This window comes from Pezoporus flaviventris, unplaced genomic scaffold, assembly GCF_033815535.1.
Source record: "Pezoporus flaviventris isolate CSIRO_AGI_PZ_B2104156 unplaced genomic scaffold, CSIRO_AGI_Pfla_v1 ptg000037l, whole genome shotgun sequence".
In the NCBI taxonomy this organism is placed as follows: domain Eukaryota; kingdom Metazoa; phylum Chordata; class Aves; order Psittaciformes; family Psittacidae; genus Pezoporus; species Pezoporus flaviventris.
This window is the reverse complement of record NW_026892585.1, coordinates 2025210-2043582: the sequence shown is the minus strand read 5'-3', so window position 1 is coordinate 2043582 and position 18373 is coordinate 2025210. Positions and strand designations below refer to the sequence as shown.

Genomic DNA, 18373 nt, shown 5'->3' with positions numbered 1-18373 from the left:
CCCTCAAACAGGAGGTGTACTCCTGACTGCTTACACTGTGCAGGTTTTGTAGCACCATGCAAGGGGAAACAATGCCTCCAAACCGTTTGGGGCTTCAAACAGGTGAACACAGGTCTCTTGTGAGCTGCTCTGGAGATAGTTTTTGACTCCAGAACTGATTTAATTCCATTAAAAATATCAGGGGGGTTATTTAACGCCCTTCTCTACTGAAGAGTTCATTTTCACCTTAACGGGTCATGAAGCAGCAGTGTGAAAGCCCGCAGTACCACCAGAGACCTGCAGGATTGTACTCAAATCGCTACAGGAAAGGTCCTCTCATCCTCCTCCCTCTTTTTCCAACCAGAAATCTGGTTTCAAAGCAAGGTCTGCTTTGAAAGAGCGTCCAAGTGCCTTCCTATGCACATACACCCCTTTGGCCACAATTTGGGTGTACATCACCAGAAAGACTTGCAAGGCTTTCTCTCCAGGCCAAACTCCCCTTCTACTTCATGACTGTCCACACTATAGTTGCAGCATGCATCAGCAGACCTGCCTGGGGCTTTCTGTCCCTTTTCTGGCCCATGGCACAACTGTTTTCCTTCCATCTCAGACCTAAGATATGAAAACAAAGAACAATCTAAGCTCTGCCACCCCACAGTGCTATGGTGAGAAGCTACAGTCAATGCAGAGGCTGATTTCTAAGGAGCATGAACACTGGCCTCTGCATCTTTATTAGCAATGAAAACTTTATCTTCTGTCTGACAGTGAGTTCCAAAGTTAATATTCTGCCTTTAAAGTATGCTTTGCATGCTCTGCAGATGCAGGAGGCCTCATTTCTATGAGCTGTTCAGTGCTCTGCAGTAGATATGACCATCTCACTGCCCACGGGCTCAGAGCATGCAGTGCACATTTGGGTGCTCGATCAATTACAGTTTTAATAAAGGCTTTCATTAAAAAGTGCCTAATCAAAGGTATTGGGATTAAAGGTTTGTATTTTCCAGGCAGTTTAAAGCAAAAGTTTACTGTGACACTGACACACACCAGCAGTGCTGCCCCTTCCAATTCAACTCTCAAATCTATCTTCCTCAATGTGCTCTTTCTAAATTGCTGTGGGCTGTGCTGGGGAAGAAATGGGCTTCAGAAGTGCAAACTGATTGACTTGGTTCAATTAAATATTAACCTAAACAGCATAAATCAAGGTTTTACCCCAATACCATCTGAATGAGCATCATGCTGTATCTAGAACAAGCAAGAACAACTTATACTACGCAGACCAAAGTGATGCTCCTGGAAATACTGGCTCCTGCTCCTTGGTCATAGAATTGGCTTGGTATTCAGTAGACTATAAAAATAAAGCCTCTAATAAATACTTTCATTTAAAAATGCCTTTTTGAGGGATTAATACTTAAAATTGTGAGTGGGAGTGATTTAAACTGACTCTTCCCATAAATCTGACTGTAATTTGACTGTAAACTGCCTTTGCTAACAATGGCTTCCACATGCAAAAACCCAGCCATGAGATCAAAGACTCAGGTTCTTATTTGTCAATCCCCTGACTTTCTTTGTAACACTAAAGTCTGGATTTGAATAGCAGGGAAAAGGACACTAGTTTTAAGGGAAAACTTTCCCCTCATTCAAAGTATTCATGCTTTTTGAATGGAAAATCCTCACATCTGTTGCTGAAATTCTTAGTGTTGGGATCCCCACTGTCTCACAGTCAGCTCTGCCTCTTTTCTTGAGACCAGCAGAAACTTAGCTCTATCTTTGAGACCTCCTGCTTGCTGACTGAAATTATCCAATAGTCCAGACACTGCTGCAAAAGGAGAGACACTTCTCATGGAGTTCACATTTCCTTAGCAAAAGGGGAGTAAAAGCATCAATGAGAAGATGTGTTCAGCTACTACCTGTTCTAAGGAGTGAGAGTGAGGAAGTCCTGCTATATAAGCCTATGAATTGTGTAACAAGTGAACACGTTCCCTCTCACGCCAAGGTATTCCTACCTAAGCAAAACCCAAGACAACTGCTATTCAAGAAGGGCTAGAGCCACACTGATCACTTTATGTGTTTTATGATGAATCTGACTTTGCCCACGCCTGTGCTGGGAAAACTAAAGCCGGGATCCAAACGGAGCACTGTGCCCATCATTAGAGGAAAGAATGGCTTCAGTTCACCAGCTGCTTTCCCCTCCGTATTGCATATTGTGCAGGTGAGGACGTGCCCAAAGAGGCCAGATCTGATGCTGAATCCTGCATGAGCTGCCTCTGCTCAGCAGGCTGACGCGGGCCAAGGGCTATTTTAACAGCGTTAATGAATGGCGCCTCTCCATTAATTGTTATGCTGTTGTTAATTACTGCCTTCTGTGGCAGTTTTGCTGTATTATACATGTATGTTTATATTGCTGCAACAGCTTATGCTTAGGGGTAGCTGCAATAAAGCTTCCTCCCGTCTCATTTGAGCATTGCCTACATCAGGGTTGGAACTGCCTCTGTGCACAGGTCTGCAGTCCTGCCAGCCTGCATCTTCTCACCTTTTACTCATGCATATTACCAGCTTACTCTGCTCTGAGCGCTCCCAGCCGAGACAAGGTCCATTGTTTTACTTCTCAGGGAATGTATTTACAATTCATCACTGTTCAATTTCTCTCAGAGGCAGACAGGATACTCACAAGTGAAATGCACTGGCTTGATTTGTGAGACCTCACTTGGAGTATTATGTGCAGTTCTGGTGTCCTCAGTGTAAAAACGACATGGAACTGTTGGAACAAGTGCAGAGGAGGGCCACGAGGATGATCAGTGGCTGGAGCACCTCCTGTATGAAGACAGGCTGAGAAAGTTGGGGCTGTTCAGCCTGAAGAAGAGAAGACTGCATGGAGACCTCAGAGCAGCCTTCCAGTATCTGAAGGGGGGCTATAGGGATACTGGGGAGGGACTCTTCATTAGGGACTGTAGTGATAGGACAAGGGGTAAGGGGTTCAAACTTAAACAGGGGAAGTTTAGATTGGATATAAGGAGGAAATTCTTTACTGTAAAGGTGGTGAGGCACTGAAATGGGTTGCCCAGGGAAGTTGTGAATGCTCCATCCCTGGCGGTGTTCAAAGCCAAGTTGGACAGAGCCTTGGGTGAGATGGTTTAGTGTGAGGTGTCCCTGCCCATGGCAGGGGGTTGGAACTGGATGGTCTTAAGGTCCTTTCCAACCCCAACTATTCTATGATATGACTTTAGCAGGGGGGCTGTAACCCTCCCCAGTTCAGTATAACAGGCTATGGGCTCTGCTTGCTGAGAGTGGTACCCCCCCCCCCCCCCCCCCCAGGAAGCAGCTCCCACCTGCTGTCATGGCTAATGCACTTGGAAACACTGACTGCACACGGTGTGGTGCCGAGGCTGCAGGGACCCAGGGCAGCATGCTTCTCTCCTCTGTCTAGATTATAGATGGGTTTGGTTTGGAAGGGACCTTAAAGCTCTTCTGTTCCAACCCCTGCCACGGGTAGAGACACCTTCCACTGGAGCAGGTTGCTCCAAGCCCCTGTGTCCAACCTGCCCTTGAACACTGCCAGGGATGGGGCAGCCACAGCTTCTCTGGGCACCCTCACAGTGAAGTATTTCTTCCGGCTGTCCAATCTCAGTCTCCCCTCTGGCAGGTTCAAGCCATTCCCCTTGTCCTGTCCCTGCAGGCCCTTGTCCCAAGCCCCTCTCCAGGTTTCCTGTAACCCCTTTAGGCACTGGAAGCTGCTCTAAGGAGTCCCCAGGACGACGGGAACGCGCCTTGCTCTCCATCACTGCCCGCGGGGAGCGCACACGCCGCACCCCACAACTACCGCCACCGCCGTCCCGCTGATCGCTCTCACGTGACTACGGTAGCGGCGATGGGGGCGTGGCACGCCGGTGACCCGCCAATGGCGAGCGGCGCGAAGGGGGGGCTTAAAGCGGCAGCGCGGGGGGGCCCGGCTGGCAGCGCAGCGATGGAGTCGGGTACCGGTACCGAGCAGGGGAACGGCGGCCGCTGCTGCTTCCTGTACTACGCGTACGGCAGCAACTTGCTGCGGGAGCGGCTGCTGCTGAGCAACCCCTCGGCGGCGCTGTACGGCCTGGCACGCCTGCAGGTGTGTGCGGGGAGCGCGGCCTGGCTCTGCTGCGGGGGGGGGCCGGTGCTGCGGGACAGCCGATCCCTCCCGCCGGGGACGGGGGAGGTCACTGGGCTGCCGGGGCTGCAAGTGGTGGCGTTAGTCCTGCCTCTGGGGGTATCTCCCTGCGTTTAGGCATGTCTGTCGTGGTGCCAGCCGCGACCCGGCGTGTAGAGACCTCTGAGCCTGAGCACGTTGAGTTGCAGGTGGTAGCTGGGTTTCTGGCAGTTCTAAAAGGATGCTGCTTCACTTTTAAACCGGGAGTCCTCCTTCCCCTCTGCCACACTGGGTACAAGTGAGAAGCCTTTCCCGTGCCGTGTGTGGAGTGGGATGCAAGCTGTCCTCAGTAGCTGGCTCCTTCCTATGCCCTGGCTGTTCTCCCCCTGGCTGGGGTTATTAAGTGGTAGTACTTCAGCTTGGCTTTAGGAGACTTGGAAATACGAGCTTATGGTCGTTAAGTTGATGTAGAGCTTTGTACAACTGGAAGGATCCTTGGGGAAGCAGAGCATCGACTGATGCCACTTAAGGATGACTTGAAGGTTCTCTTGGGGTAACTGGTAGGAAATGATCTATGTGAGAGTGCGTGAAGAAGTTCCAAAAGCTTGTCGTTAATAACCTCCCTGTAGTCAGGTACTTGGTGTCTCTTGGAACTATCAACCGGGCAACTGAGGCATGTTCCTATGAAGTGTGAGGTGCGTAGAGGTACCACTGAGGAACTGAACGTGTTGAGAGCCCAGCACCTTGCAGGATCAGCTGTGGAAGGTGAGGAGGAAAGCAGCAGCAATAGTGTGCTTACCTTGGAATAAAAGAAAGCCCTATGCTTCAGCTTTCCTTTTGGGTTTTGGGTGGATTTCCAGGTGACATGTTTGTCACACTGCAGGACAGCCAGGCACTTTCTTTTTTTGGCCAGCCTCTGATTGCCATGCTCCCTGTTAACACCGGGTGACTTTGCTCCCTTGCTTCGAGCTGGAAAGCCACTGAGGTTTGGGAGTGAGAAAGTGTGCAAAGGTTGGAGCTGATTTCTATTAATTGCCCTATGGTAGGACCATGTTGGCTTAAAAAAGGAAAACCAACCTGTAAACAGAATATTTTCGCTGCTGAACTATAGTATTAAATTAACTTCCCTCTGGTTTTACTTCCTGAAGCTTTGTTAATCTTCAGCCAAAAGCTGTAAGGAATGGGATGCATAACATGCACAGAAAGGGTATTATACTGGTACGTAGAAGAAGGGCCAAAGACCAGGCTCTTGACCCAAGAAAGTATGTAATGTGTTTGTTCCCTCTGCCCTGCAGTGCTTGCTGCAGTTGCCACACAGCATAACATCAGGTTTCCTGCTTCTGGTTCCAGAGCTAACCGCTCTATTCCTGTGCAGTCTCTCTCGCCCTTTTTGGGATGTTACCCGATGGTTTATACACCCCCTTGCAGGTATTCAGTGTGGGTCAGGCCAGGAAAACATCACTGAAAGGATAAAACAAAAATGGTTGCTTATCAGTGCTGTTCTGTGTGTGAGCCTCCAACTGCTCAACTTCTGCAAACTTCTTTCCTATATCTCTTAGGGTATATTACATGAAAGCAACATGTCTCAGAAAGCAAATATTAATATGTACAAACATGTACTTCAAACTAAACTTCTAGCTTAAAGAGGGTGAATATGAGAAATAAAGCTGTGGGGTTGTGAAGGTTTGGGATTTATTTTTGTTGTCATTGTGGTTAAGCAGGAAGTCTTCTGTAAAAGTTGTTGGTGTGGGGTTTCTTTTGCTTTCCCTTTTCTACTGCTAGGGAAGGATCCACAAACTGGCTAACAAGTAGGAGAGGAAAGGTAGTGTACGGAGCCAGATGGGAAATTACTCTGGTAAAATGCAAGAACCTGTTACTCTCTTTTGTCTCTACAGTAATACGTGATATTACTTGTAAGAAGGAGATACTCCATTTCTAAAAGAATGTTTCAACTTCAGGTGTTTAAATACTGTAGAATTGCAGAATAAGCTCACTCAAGGAGGTGAGCTTATTCCTTATTCAAGGAATGCAGAATAAGCTCACTGCACCATCATATAGAAATACCCAGGAACATTTCAGTGGAGTGATGGCCCAAAACACTGGAAAATGCACAGGATGGTGCATGAAGACAAGATCCAAAGTTCACCGTCTTGTGGGCTTCTTTACCCTCACTCTTTTCCTGGACCCTGCGTGGTAGCATTTAAGTCTTGTAACTGCACCAAAAGCTGCACAGGGGTGGGCACTGGGTGAGCATGCCTTCTGAGGAATGAGAAGAAGGCAGTAGTCCGTTCCTTTCTCCATGGCACACCTCAGCTGAGGGCCCTTCAGATTGCCTAACGGGAAGAACAGCGGCAATCCTGTCACTGCCAACTTGGACAAAAGTCAAGCTGACTTCAGCGGTACTGTGTTTACTGCACAGTGGGGTGTGTGTGCTGCTCCTGATAAAGGGCTACCTCTGCTTTCTTCTCGTTAGCTCATATTTAGGCCAGACTACTGAGAGGTTTGCATTGATCCAGGTCTCAGCAGACCAAGACTTTTATCAGCAGTGCTCTCTGCCAGATCTCTCTCCCCTTTGTCCTAAGGCTGCTCTTTCTTATGGGGAGGTGAAAAAGTAGCTGACTGTAGCCCCTTGTGAGATGGGAGCTGGATCAGATCCCACCTGTCCATTCCTCCTTCTGTGGGTTCAACTGACTACTCACGGATTCTCCTTTAGCTGCCCCATTCATGTCAAGATTAGCCAACAGCCCTTGCCTTAAGTGGAAATTGATTCTCTGCATTGGTTTCATTTGCAGGATTTTAAGCTCGAGTTTGGCCATCATCAAGGCAGGACGAGTTCTGTCTGGCATGGAGGTACAGCTACCATTGTTCAGAGCCCTGGAGACGAAGTATGGGGAATAGTGTGGAAAATGAACACTAGCAATTTAAGTTCACTGGATAAGTAGGTGACTTAACTTTTGCTGTCTTCTACTTTAGAGAGCAGTTGAAAAGTGGTAGTTAATTTTTGGTGAAGAGCTGTGTGGAAGCGTTGGTGTGGGGATCAAAAAGGTGCTTTGGACTTTAGTATCTGAATTTCACTTCATAGTATGTGTATTGACTTCTAATACAACTGGGGATAAAATGGCTTTGTTTTCAACACAGGGGTATTTTCATAAGATGTGGACCTTGATTTGGAGCCGATACATTGGTCAGGCTCCTTTTTTTAACCCCTGACCTTACAATGTCCCATAATGACTCTTAACTCTTTTATTTGTGGTGTAGCACTTCTCCCATTGCTTTAGGGAGAGTTTCCTTTGAGACTGATATCAATTTCTATCTCTAGATATCTGTAGTCTCCAGATGTAGTGAAAAGGAAGGGCTGAGGATAAGGCTTTGCAGAAGAGAAGGGGATCTTTAATAAAGGCAGTGGGACCTTTTGAGGAGTTTATTTTACATGTCTTCTAAGGAGTCAAACTTTTGTGAACTCGAGGTATAACCAAGCAGGGAGCTGTTTCTCCCATTGAATGGGAGAGGCTGCCTTCACCACTGCAGTGCATGGTGGAGAATGTTCTGCCTGTGCCTGATAATTAAAACAAGTTTTAGGCAACCTGAGCAAGTTGGTCCCAGGCTGAAGTCTAGAGGACCACATGGGCAAACAAATCCAGGTGTGTAGCATAATTTCTTGCAGCATTTAAGGCAGGATTTAGAACTTAATCTCCAAAATTTTAGCTGGTGTCATGTGCTTATTGCAGCTTTTGGGATGCGCCTGCCCAGCACAGTGCTTCAGGTGTACAAGGATAGTTTGTTCAGAGCCGTTCATCACCATCAGTTAAATCCAGTAAAAATCTGGGCTTGTGAGGCTAAGAAAGCAGGGCACTGAAAGCACTACATTAATACAGTTCTCCTGCCTGTGGTAGTGTTGCAGTTTTGGTTATGGCTGTACCATGCTGTGTAGACATGTCCTTATAACCTTGGCCATGGAACTTGAAAGTTCAAACTTGCTTTTGATTGCCTACAGAGAACCTGAAACACAACAGAAACTGTTGCCCAAGTTCTGTTAGCACACCATGGGAATGGGAAGTCTCAGCAGTCTCATGTCCTGGTTAGGAGTGTTAGTCCTAAGCAGGAGGGCATCTACTTGGTATGCTTATGGTTAGAGAGAGCATCACATATCCCTGCTTTATGATCTCCTGAGTTCCCCCTATGCTGCATACACTAGCACTTACCTCCTGCCCCTGTTTCTGCTGACCTTTACTTAAATTTCCCCATCTACCATGCTTTCCTAAAGCATAAACTTTCACCAGTGTAAAAAGCCTGTCTGGTAGCATCTGCTTTGATAGTAGCACTATGTTTCCCCAATTTATGGGGACGTTGTTCTGTATTTTCATTTCTAGAAGTTTTGTTTAAATACTGTAGAATTGCAGGTCCCTGGCATTTCTTTGACAGGACATAAACTTTAATGCTGGCTAAGACGCTAGAGACTTGAGTGCTGTAACGTCACCAGAAACTGCAGGATGGACACTAGCATTAAAGAATGCTTTTTTTTTCCAGCTGCCTCATTGATGTCACAAAGGTGAACTGGAAATGGAAGGAAATAGGATGTGTTCTTGGCTTTTAAAGCATTAGTTGATAGTGTTCTTCTAAGGACTGCTCTAATCAACTCAAATGAGTTTGCATGTGTCCCTGCTGAGGGTCGTGGGATTCTCTGGCTGTGCACAAGCAGATATATTTGTAAGTTCTTCAAGTTATTTCCTGAAATCTCCACGGATCAAGAAAAAAAAATAAAAAAATCACTGTTTCCTTCCTTCCTTTTTCTTCCTCCCCAGTCTGGATAAAGAGGTCTGTCCTTCTTATCCAGAAGCAGAGGAAGGAATGTGTAATTGATGCTGCATGTAGTTAGGTGAATTACTAGTAAAACCATGTAATATACAGAAAAGAAATATGGGAGAGGAATCTTTTGCTTAGATGGCCGAAGTCTTTGGCTTCAAATGCGTTTTGGTGCTGTCTTATGGTCAGATTTATTTTGTTGGGTTTTTTTGTCCTCTATTTCACACAGCGGTTACAGGCTAAATCATGACTTTTCCTTATATATCATAGCAGTCGATCTCTTCTGTGAATGTTCCTTCACTGTACTGTTTTTCTTGCTCTTCACACCCAACTGACTGACTTTGCAGTCTTTGTAGACTTTGAATCTGTAGTTAGCTTCCAGTATCTACTTGCGCTTAACCTAATTACTTGCATAAGATGGCCTGTGTTGTGTGTGTTAACTTGAAATGAAAAGTTGTCAAAATGATATTTTGATGAGCAGCATTAAAACCCATATTATCACTCGCATAAGGTGGCTAAATGGTAAATGGTTAAAGTAGTCTTGGTTTTGAGTTTGGTTTTGTTTTCTTAAGACAGCATGGTTTTGCTAATGAAAAAATAACAAAATGGGGTTTGCCCTGATCTGACTCTTTGTTGCTGTACTGTAAGTCTGACACCAACTAAAAGGTGTCTTGGATTGTTCTTTGGAATGTGCATCACAAGAGTTGTATGAGTTTCCCCTTACTGAAATGTGACACAATGGGCAAGATAAAACTCTGCAATTGTTTCATTGTCTGAGCAGAAGGTAATGACTGGTATGTGCCTGGCTCATTAATTCTGATACTCTTGGTTGTGTTTCCCTTGTAGACTACCAGATTTGCACAAGGAGTATTCTCTACCTTTGCAAGTCATCTTTCTTACAGGGATAAAATTATATAAGTGAATGCTACTGCTATTGTTGCTGCTTTAGAAATATTTTTGGCTATGAAACAAGTCTGCACAGAAAGTACTGGAAGATGTTTTGCTTTATTTGCTTTTCTTTAAGTCTGTTAACAGTGCAGACCAGCGTCCTGCCTTGAATTCTGTTATAATAAATGCAAATGTTTAATTGCACAGTTTGTTTGAAAGATATACCTGTTACTTGGCATGAAAGGAATATATGCCCTTTACAGGCAAGAGGGAGTTGAAGCTGGCATTTATGTCCCAATAGAAGTCAATGTCCAGACTCAAGCAGGAGAGGTACTGACCTGTCGGAGCTACCAGATGCAGGACTATGTCTGTGGTCCCCCTTCTCCTCAGTATAAAAAGGTAGGTATTGCATCACTGTAACTTTGGAAGAACTAATAAATATATAATGCAACACTTCTGTCCTATTTAATAAATGTTAGTCATGCCTTCCATCCACTGTAAATAAAGGTATAACTTCATCCTTGAGCAATGCTCAGAGAGGATTGCTAGCTCTTAAAGGCCTGCTAAAACAGTTTTACTCTTTGCTTTAGTTATGTCTTGCATGAAGACTCTATTTAACTTGTGAATTAGTTATGACTGACACAGGGATTTCTGAAAGATGCTGTTTGTTGATATGCAGCAATTCTCCTTTTGAAAAATTAATGCACTGCACTAAAAAGACAGAGGGAAGCTTCTGTGGGGAGAATACAGCACCTGGTTTATAGTCTCAAGGGCACAGATTGTCTTGTGAAGTATCTATCTCACTATCATTTAATACAGAAGTCCATCTGCCTTCTTTTAAAAGAGGCATCATCAGTATATCACAGGACTTCCAGCAACACTGCAGAGCACTGCAGGCTTCCCACTTGATGGCTGGTGAGGCAGAAGTGTTTCAGCACTTCTGAAACACACTGGCTCTATAGAGACACATGATCCAGTCACGCAGCAGGCCTGACCTGCTTAGCTTGTGGGATCTGATGTGGGCCTAGCCTCAGGTGGAATGACAGCATGTCTGGAATTCTGCAGCTATTAGCAACTATAGATAGACATCACTGTAACGTGTTGACTTCTTCTACCAAAAGCAAAGCTTGAGCTTATTAAATCCCAAGTGTGCCGCTTCCTCTTAACTGAAGAACTCACTCTTGTGAATCAGCCTCCAGGAGCATAGCAGACACCACCTGCTGCAGGACTCTTGAAGAGAAAACTTGCTTAGAAAGCAGGCTCTGCTACTTCACAGACCTCCTCCCTGCCAATCCACTTCATGTCAGGACAGATCTTTAGGGCTTTTCAGGGAATTTCAATAGTCTGCTGCTGTGTGTCAGCTCTCACTAGTATGCTGTAAGAGCAGACCTCCAATAATGGCAACTTTATCTAGCTAAACACTCCCTCCTGCTGTTGTCAGGGTCAGTTTTTAGTCCTCCTCTTCCCCCATGCCCCAAGGTTTTATTTGCTCAAGGGGGCTAAAAATTTAGTACAGGTGACAGCATCAACACACAGTGATCAGCACCTGTCTACTGATGTGCATTTTCTGTGGCAAAGGTCATCCTTTCTAGACAACTCATCCTTGAATTTCCTGGATGTTGAATGCATGAAAGAATATTTACAATAGTGTTAGCTATTAAAACCTGTGTGTATATCTATTCATTGGGAACTTGCTGGTCTCTTTCAAGTGTGGGTTCCTACAGCTTCCTCTTTTCCTCTCACTGACCCTTTTCTCTAGCACCAATGCTTAGGTTTATCTTGTATGTAGAAGGAAAGCTATGATAACAAACCCTAAGGAATCTGTGCTTTTTCATTAAACCAAGTTTCTGTTACTGCTGCAACCTATCTAGGTACTCACTGCTGTGGTTTGAACAGCAGAGTTTGAAAAAACAACTTCCCTAATACACACTGCTTCTCACTCAGAAGAGATATTAAGGCTGGCTAAAGGCATAGAAAGTATATCTTATTCTCACTCGAAAGAATGGAATAACTGAATTAACAGCCTAATTGTACAGTCTTGTATAATTATAGATTGTAGAGTACAACAGTGAGATTGTGGACTACTTGTGTAAGTACTGAGATTTCAGAATCTTAGGGGTTTGTCTTAGTGTAGTTACCAGCCTTTTCAGCAACATTTTGTTGCTGTTACTAAGGTCTTCAGTGGTCTTCCAGAAGCCTTTGGCTATCTTTAGGTACAAATGGCATTATTTGGGATTAATTTTCTTGTTACCCTAAGTAGTTCTTCCCATACAAGTAAGTTTGGAGGAGTTTGTTGTTCCTAACGCTATTATTGAAGGCTTTCTCTTTTTATTTCCTTTGATTATAGGTTATCTGTATGGGTGCAAAACAGAATGGCTTGCCAACTGACTATCAGAAGAAACTAGAAGCTATTGAAACTAATAACTATGCAGGGCCAGTGCCAATCATGGAAAAAATTGAAGCTGCTATTAAAGAAAAGGAAAAAGACTCTGCATAGAATACCTCTGCACTTGCTTGGCCATTCACCTTCATTTAGATATCTCTCATCACTCTGCTGATCAGCAGTTGATTTATTCAGGAAAGATGAGTTTGCTCTGCATCTGCATCAGACACAATTTGCAGTCTGGTGACACACACTGACATTGGTAACTTCTTTGCTTTGTATAGCTTGAGTACCTGCTGAAGTTGCTGCAGATGTAGACATTCTGTAATTGTCATGCTGTGCTGCACACAAATCTGTGCTTCATGTCCCATTTACTGGCCTTTCTAAAAGAAAAAGGCCATCTTGATGAGTATATTCGTTGCCTTCTGAGGAGTAAGGGCTGCAGGATCAGGCCCTTTGTTCTTCAGTACTGTGTACACTAGTGTCAAGACTTTCAAAGATTTGTTAGATGCAAAGTAGACTCAGACTCCAAACCGAGACTAAACTCTTTCCTCTGCTGCTTCTCTTGATGGTTTAAAGGCCAAGCTACCTAAAGCTATGGACTTCCTGTTTCTGTTTATATAGTTAACATAGAAAAGTAATGGTGTTTTTAAACTATTTCCATGTTTGTAAGTGTTAGTCCAAAAGGCAACCCAGCCCTGAAGACGGCATTTGGCAAAGGATCTCATCCAAAGTCTAATGGCTGTCTACTTTCTATGCACAGTAATAGGTTAGGTATAACCAACAAATTTTAAAGAATTCATTTTAGTTAGATAATTCTGAGGGTTTTTTAAAAGACCTTTTTGACTGGCCTGGTGCTATCTAAGCCTTGCTCTCACTTCCAGTGAAATCAGGAAGTCCCCTGTGACTGCTAGTGCATTCGTGCCATGGTTTTGCTTGTCTGTTAAACCCCAGATGAACAGACCTGGCCTCTTCCCCACCATCAGCGTTGACAGTCTTCTGCAACACTGGAAGCTTTTGCAAGGTTTAGAGGACTTACCTTCATGGCACTTGGCAACCCCTGGAGTTAACCTGTGGGGAGCAAGGCAAAACTGACACCCAGAAAGATGTCAAACAACTGAACTTTGGCTTATCTTCTGTACAGTGTTTTGTGGTTGTTCTCTTAATGTACAGAGGGATGTAAGAGATAACCAGTGTCACTGTGTGACTGCTTTGATAAACAAATGACAAAGTAATGTCTTCTCTGCATAAACTGTTATGTGTGTTTTCAAAGTTGGGCACTGTGTCTGCAGCAAAACACAGTACTTTGAGTGCTGGCAGTGTCTAGTCTGAGTAAATAAAGCTGCAGTTACCAAACCTCTCGCTGTTCAGTGCGTGCTTCAAGAGTACCAGTGTTGCACATGCAAGTTACATGGAAAGGTAACTGAAACTTCTGTTGGTTATTTGTGTGTTTTAATGGATGTAATTTCAGTAGGGAGGGCATGATCATTAATTTGAAGTATTATTTTTCATATATAAATAAATGTATTAAATAAACGGTATATAGAGGGTCGCTGCAACAGAAACAGAATCCCTTTTTTTTACAAGGAGTCACAAGATGAGTGGTAATGGGCAAAAATCCCTCCTAGAGGGATTCTGACTGTACAAAAGAGGAAGATGATTCATCAGCCATTGGAATAACTGCCCCAAGGAAGTGCTGGACTCCCCAGCACTGGATACTTTGAAGATTAGGCTGGTATTTAGTTTAGGTCATATTTGCTGTGAAGGGCTGGACCAGATGATCCTTGAGGTCCCTTCCAACCTGGGGTTCTATGATCAGCACCAATCCTGCTTTATCCTTACCACACGCAGTTGGGCTTTTGAACTCTTAAATGGGTGCTTTACCCTTGCGAGAAGCAAGTGGAAATCAATCTCCTGACAGCCTCCATGGGGGCTGTTGACAGAAGGTGCCTCCTCTTGAGGGAAACAGGGCCCCTGAGGGCAGGTGGAGGCCCCCGAGGAGGACTTCGCCATGCCAGTGTGGGGAGGGAAAGCCGGTGCCCGTGAGGGGAAGAGGCCTTCGGCCATGCCTGCGTGAGGAGGAGCCGCTCCCTGCCACAGCGGAGAGACCACGGCTGGGGCGGGAGCTCCTCCCCGGGGGGAAGCACCCATGGGCCGGCTCCTCCTCTTGCCTGTGTCTCTTGGCCGCCGCGGTGAGTGCAGGGGAAGGGCCAGGGCCGGAGGAGGGTCGTGTGGCTGCTGCCCGCCCCGGTCGCGACGGGCGGCTGGTTGTGTGGGGAGGGGGTGGCCGCCATGTCGTGAGGGGCGGGCGGCGCGGAGGAGCCGTGAGGTAGGGGAGGCGGGAGAGGCTGTAGGGGCAAGGCAAAGTTTGTGCGTTCTGTAAAGCAAAGTTTCTCTCTTACCTTCTGAGGTGGAAGGAGAAGAGCTGCGGCTCCTGCCGGGCTCTGCGGGTGGGTGGACTCGCCGCGCTCCCGAATTGAATTTGAGGCTTTTTGGTGTTTCCGTAGCAGGGGCTCCTTCCGCCTCTGAGGTGGAGGCTGCCGAGGGGCAGGCAGAGGGTGAGGAGCGGCCGGGACCCGCAGCCGTGTCCCCGGTGAGGAAAACAGCGCCTTCATGGGAGATCCAGCAAGGCTGATAATGAGTCGTCAGTTCCAGATGCTGGCCCGTGGTGCAGCTTTCCCGAAGGAAAAGCCGGTTAACGCTGTCTGCCCTAGGGTAGCCGGGCAGTTCCCCCTCGGGACCCCGCTTTGCTGGGTGGATGGATATCGAGGCACAAGTCAAGGTGGTGGTGGGCAGGTGGAGGGGCTGTAGCTGATGAGGTTGGCTGTTGGTGACCACCAGAGCGATGCCCGACATCCGTGAGGATGCGAGTGCATCAGTTGCAGCTTCAGGTTGCTGCAGGTTGAATGTAAAGGTAGTACATGATAGTAGAAAAGCAGTTCCAGCTTTTAGATTCACCAGTAAGTTGTTCCCTTCCTCCTCCATCTCTTAATAAAATCCCCGAGGTTTCTCCCATTGAAGGAATTTTCCTTTACTTTTTAGTAGTGGGTCCTTATTTGTTGAACTTTTCCCACCAGAATGGAGTTATCCGGAATGTTTTTGACAGGGGCTTGCTAATTCTTCCCAACACTGTATACAAAGTTCTGTTTCTTTAGGCTTTTAGGAAATACAGCAGCAAAACTGTGAGGGATTTGGGTATTTTTGTAAAGAGCCCGTGCCTTTTAAGCAAAACCTTGTCACTTTACTGCGTGGAGGCAGAGGTAATTCCTTCTGTTTTCATGTACATCTGTGGCTCTTCAGGCAGCTAGGGATGGCTATAAAAGCTTATGCTATTGTCAGAGAGGGGGGGATCGCTGAAACATGCTGATCTTGGGGACCCCAGAGCGAAAAATCACAGGCATTGTAATGGATATAGAGCAGTGTGATGGTAATGTATGGGTCCCAGGGCACTTATTGACGTACACAGCATCAATGATGATGGCTAGACAGAGATTGTAAATGGGGACTCCGAACAAGCTCTACCAATGCACCATTTCTGCTGTAAAAAGGCTGGGTTTTTAGTACCTCTGGGAAATACATAGAATCACTGTTCATCAAGACATACAGACCTTTTGCTCCTGCTTCCTACACGTTTTTTACTGTTCTTGAACTATGTAAAATAGTTCTAAGTTCTTTTAAAAGTGAGAGCTGCTGTGTGGAAATCTATTCTGCCTTATTCATTTGTTACAGGCCAGCTGCTGTGGCACACATGAAATAAGACGTGGAGAATCAGTTTCTTGCTATGACTGGGAGAAACAGAAAACGTTGAGTTTACGTTGGCCTGAGTCTAATTTACCATTATTGATGAGAAAGCGTGACAAAGTCTGCAGTTCTCTTGCTTGTACTGACCTGCAGTGGGGTGGCTGGCTCTGTAAACCAGCTTTCCTCGGGAAGCAAATCTGAGTTGGAGACACAAACAGCAGAGTTTCATTTTAAATGGGGCACTATTTTCATACAGCCACCTCTCAAAGAGTCATTACATTTTGAATACTACAGGTGGAAGGCTATGCCAACAGGGGCTCCCTAGCCCTGGGCTGGCACTGGGGTTTGTGTGTGTGCTTCGCTGTTTGCTAGAGATGGCTGTTAAGTGCTGTAGAAGTCCTGAAGGTGTTCTAGCTGCTGGCTGTGGTTAACCAGTTATGTGCCTTAGGACTTTGTTTCACAGGCAATTTAGGGGAGCAGTTTTTATCAGAATAGCAAGACTACAGAAGAAGTGGTATTCACTGAGTTTTCAGCTCTTCAGGAATATTCTAGTTTGGTCTTAAACGAGCTGCTTCAAAAGACGGTGAATTAATTTGCTCCTTGTATTGCCTTCACTGCTTCATCCTACTCACTCTTTTTGGGAGCAACTGTCTCGATCAGGAGTAAATTCCCCAGTTTACCCCAAAGTGGAAATGTCTTTTAGCTATTCTTTAAGATTCTTCAGCCCTTTATCTACAGCATTTACGTTTGGTAAGACCTTGTTGTGATAAAATAGCAGAGGACTTGCACTGGAAGGTGAACAGGACAGCAGTTTTGGTTAGGAGAAGAGCAAGGAGATCTTAGTGAAAAGAGGATGTGAGAAGGGCAATGCCAGGAAAGATATAAATGTACATATGCTTGCACAATGCTGAGAAGAGAGAAGTCAGAAGAACCACCAGATGAAAGTGCTAGTACCTTCATGCAGAGGCCATCAGCACCGCTGCAGCTTGTTGACATGCATTATACAAAACCTTACTGTGAGCACTGATACTTTAGTGTACCTCTTACTATGACAAATTTGATTTCTCTTTTTCCCTCCTTATTCCTGGCCTTATCACCATCTTGCTGCCTTGTATTCCTTTGTATTTCTCTGTTATACAGGCTTATGCTGTGCATCTCTTGCCACACTTGCTGTTGCTTCTCACATCACTTCAGTCCCCACTGGGTTTCATTTGGCCAGGGCCGTGTCTTCTCTCTCTTCTTGGCCTTTACAACTGATGAGTGAGCTCTCTGTTCTCTGGTTCTTTTTAATTCCTGGTAGTCTCTGTCTGTCTTGTTTGTGATGTTTTATGAAGGATTGTAAGAGCCTTAAGGTGGCTTTCAGAAAAATGATTGCATTCATAAGCCCTTTCAGAAATGGAACAGTTCCAGAAACCGTAGAATCATAAACGGTGGATGTTCTTAGACCTTATCAGTCAACTGAGGTGCCTCACATCAATGTATGTCTGTCTTTTCTAATAGCTTTCTAATGACTGATGCCACATCAGTCACAAGAATTGCACTAAAATTGAATCCAGCATCTGGAGTGCCCAAAATAAGGCAATGAACGCCATATGCACTATAAGCAAGGAGATGCTTTCAGCACATGTTTAAAAGCTGCAGAAGCATTTACCTTTAAACATACCAGATGTGTAACCCAGCACTGTAAAACTAACAGATTGTTTAACAAGAGACTTAGTACTTTGTAACCTTGGGGATCCTGCATTGAAAAGACTCATGTTAATGCATGATGGAAGTGCAGCTCTTCCCAGGAAGAGGCGTGATGGACTTGCAAGTAAGTTGGAGACTTCATGATTCAACACGTTGGCCTTATGTTTAAAAAAACACCAACAAAAAAAAGCCCTAGCAAACCAGAACCGTATACATCAGAATTGTATGGCAGTGTGTTACTCTGATAGAACAAGCTCATTTCTCATGCTGATCAGGACTTTAGGTGCTGTTGCACCAAGAATTGGTACTGTAGGAAATTTTTGTGTTTACTTTCATCTGAGCAGGACCTGAAGTTTCCTCATGGAGCTAATGCACTTCACTACAAACATGCATGTACCTGCCTTGTTCTTAACTACATGTGGCAGGAAGTCTTTCTGTTCCAGCACCATTTAAGGTGTTCAGCCTCTCATCTGATGTGGCATTTTCCTAGTCTGCGGATGGTGGAAATTTCCATTGTTTCTTATTAAGAGACTGATGAAAATTACTGTTTTCTCCAGTACTGAGTGACGTGCATTTTTTTTTGCTTTAAAGTCAATATTGCCACTGAAAATACCACTGAGTACGTCATATGCACAGAATTTATATTGCCAGCTCTGACTTCCCTGCCTGACATTTTTGCTCTCTTCCCTTTTCTCCCCTGATGCCTAACCTTACTTTATATTCTTTTTGATTGCAGCTTTATATCTCCACTCTCTTACACCGCAGGCATTTCT

At 45.2% G+C, this 18373-nt stretch overlaps 1 protein-coding gene across 1 annotated transcript; it reads left to right on the top strand.

The window, feature by feature from the left end:
* The first annotated feature begins 3895 nt into the window (after nt 1–3895).
* Nucleotides 3896–13526, top strand: GGCT (gamma-glutamylcyclotransferase). Its single transcript, XM_061464368.1, has 4 exons — nt 3896–4078; nt 6889–7034; nt 10051–10186; nt 12135–13526. The coding sequence occupies exons 1-4, from the start codon at nt 3938–3940 to the stop codon at nt 12282–12284; spliced, it is 573 nt and encodes a 190-aa protein (XP_061320352.1). The 5' UTR covers nt 3896–3937; the 3' UTR covers nt 12285–13526.
* The last annotated feature ends 4847 nt before the right edge of the window (nt 13527–18373 follow it).

Excerpts from the sequence above, each read along its gene's own strand:
- GGCT (XM_061464368.1), top strand. The coding sequence starts at position 3,938 with ATGGAGTCGGGTACCGGTACCGAGCAGGGGAACGGCGGCCGCTGCTGC. Across the intron at positions 4,079-6,888 it reads ACGGCCTGGCACGCCTGCAG|GATTTTAAGCTCGAGTTTGG; the intron begins GTGTGTGCGGGG and ends TTTCATTTGCAG. Across the intron at positions 7,035-10,050 it reads AATTTAAGTTCACTGGATAA|GCAAGAGGGAGTTGAAGCTG; the intron begins GTAGGTGACTTA and ends TGCCCTTTACAG.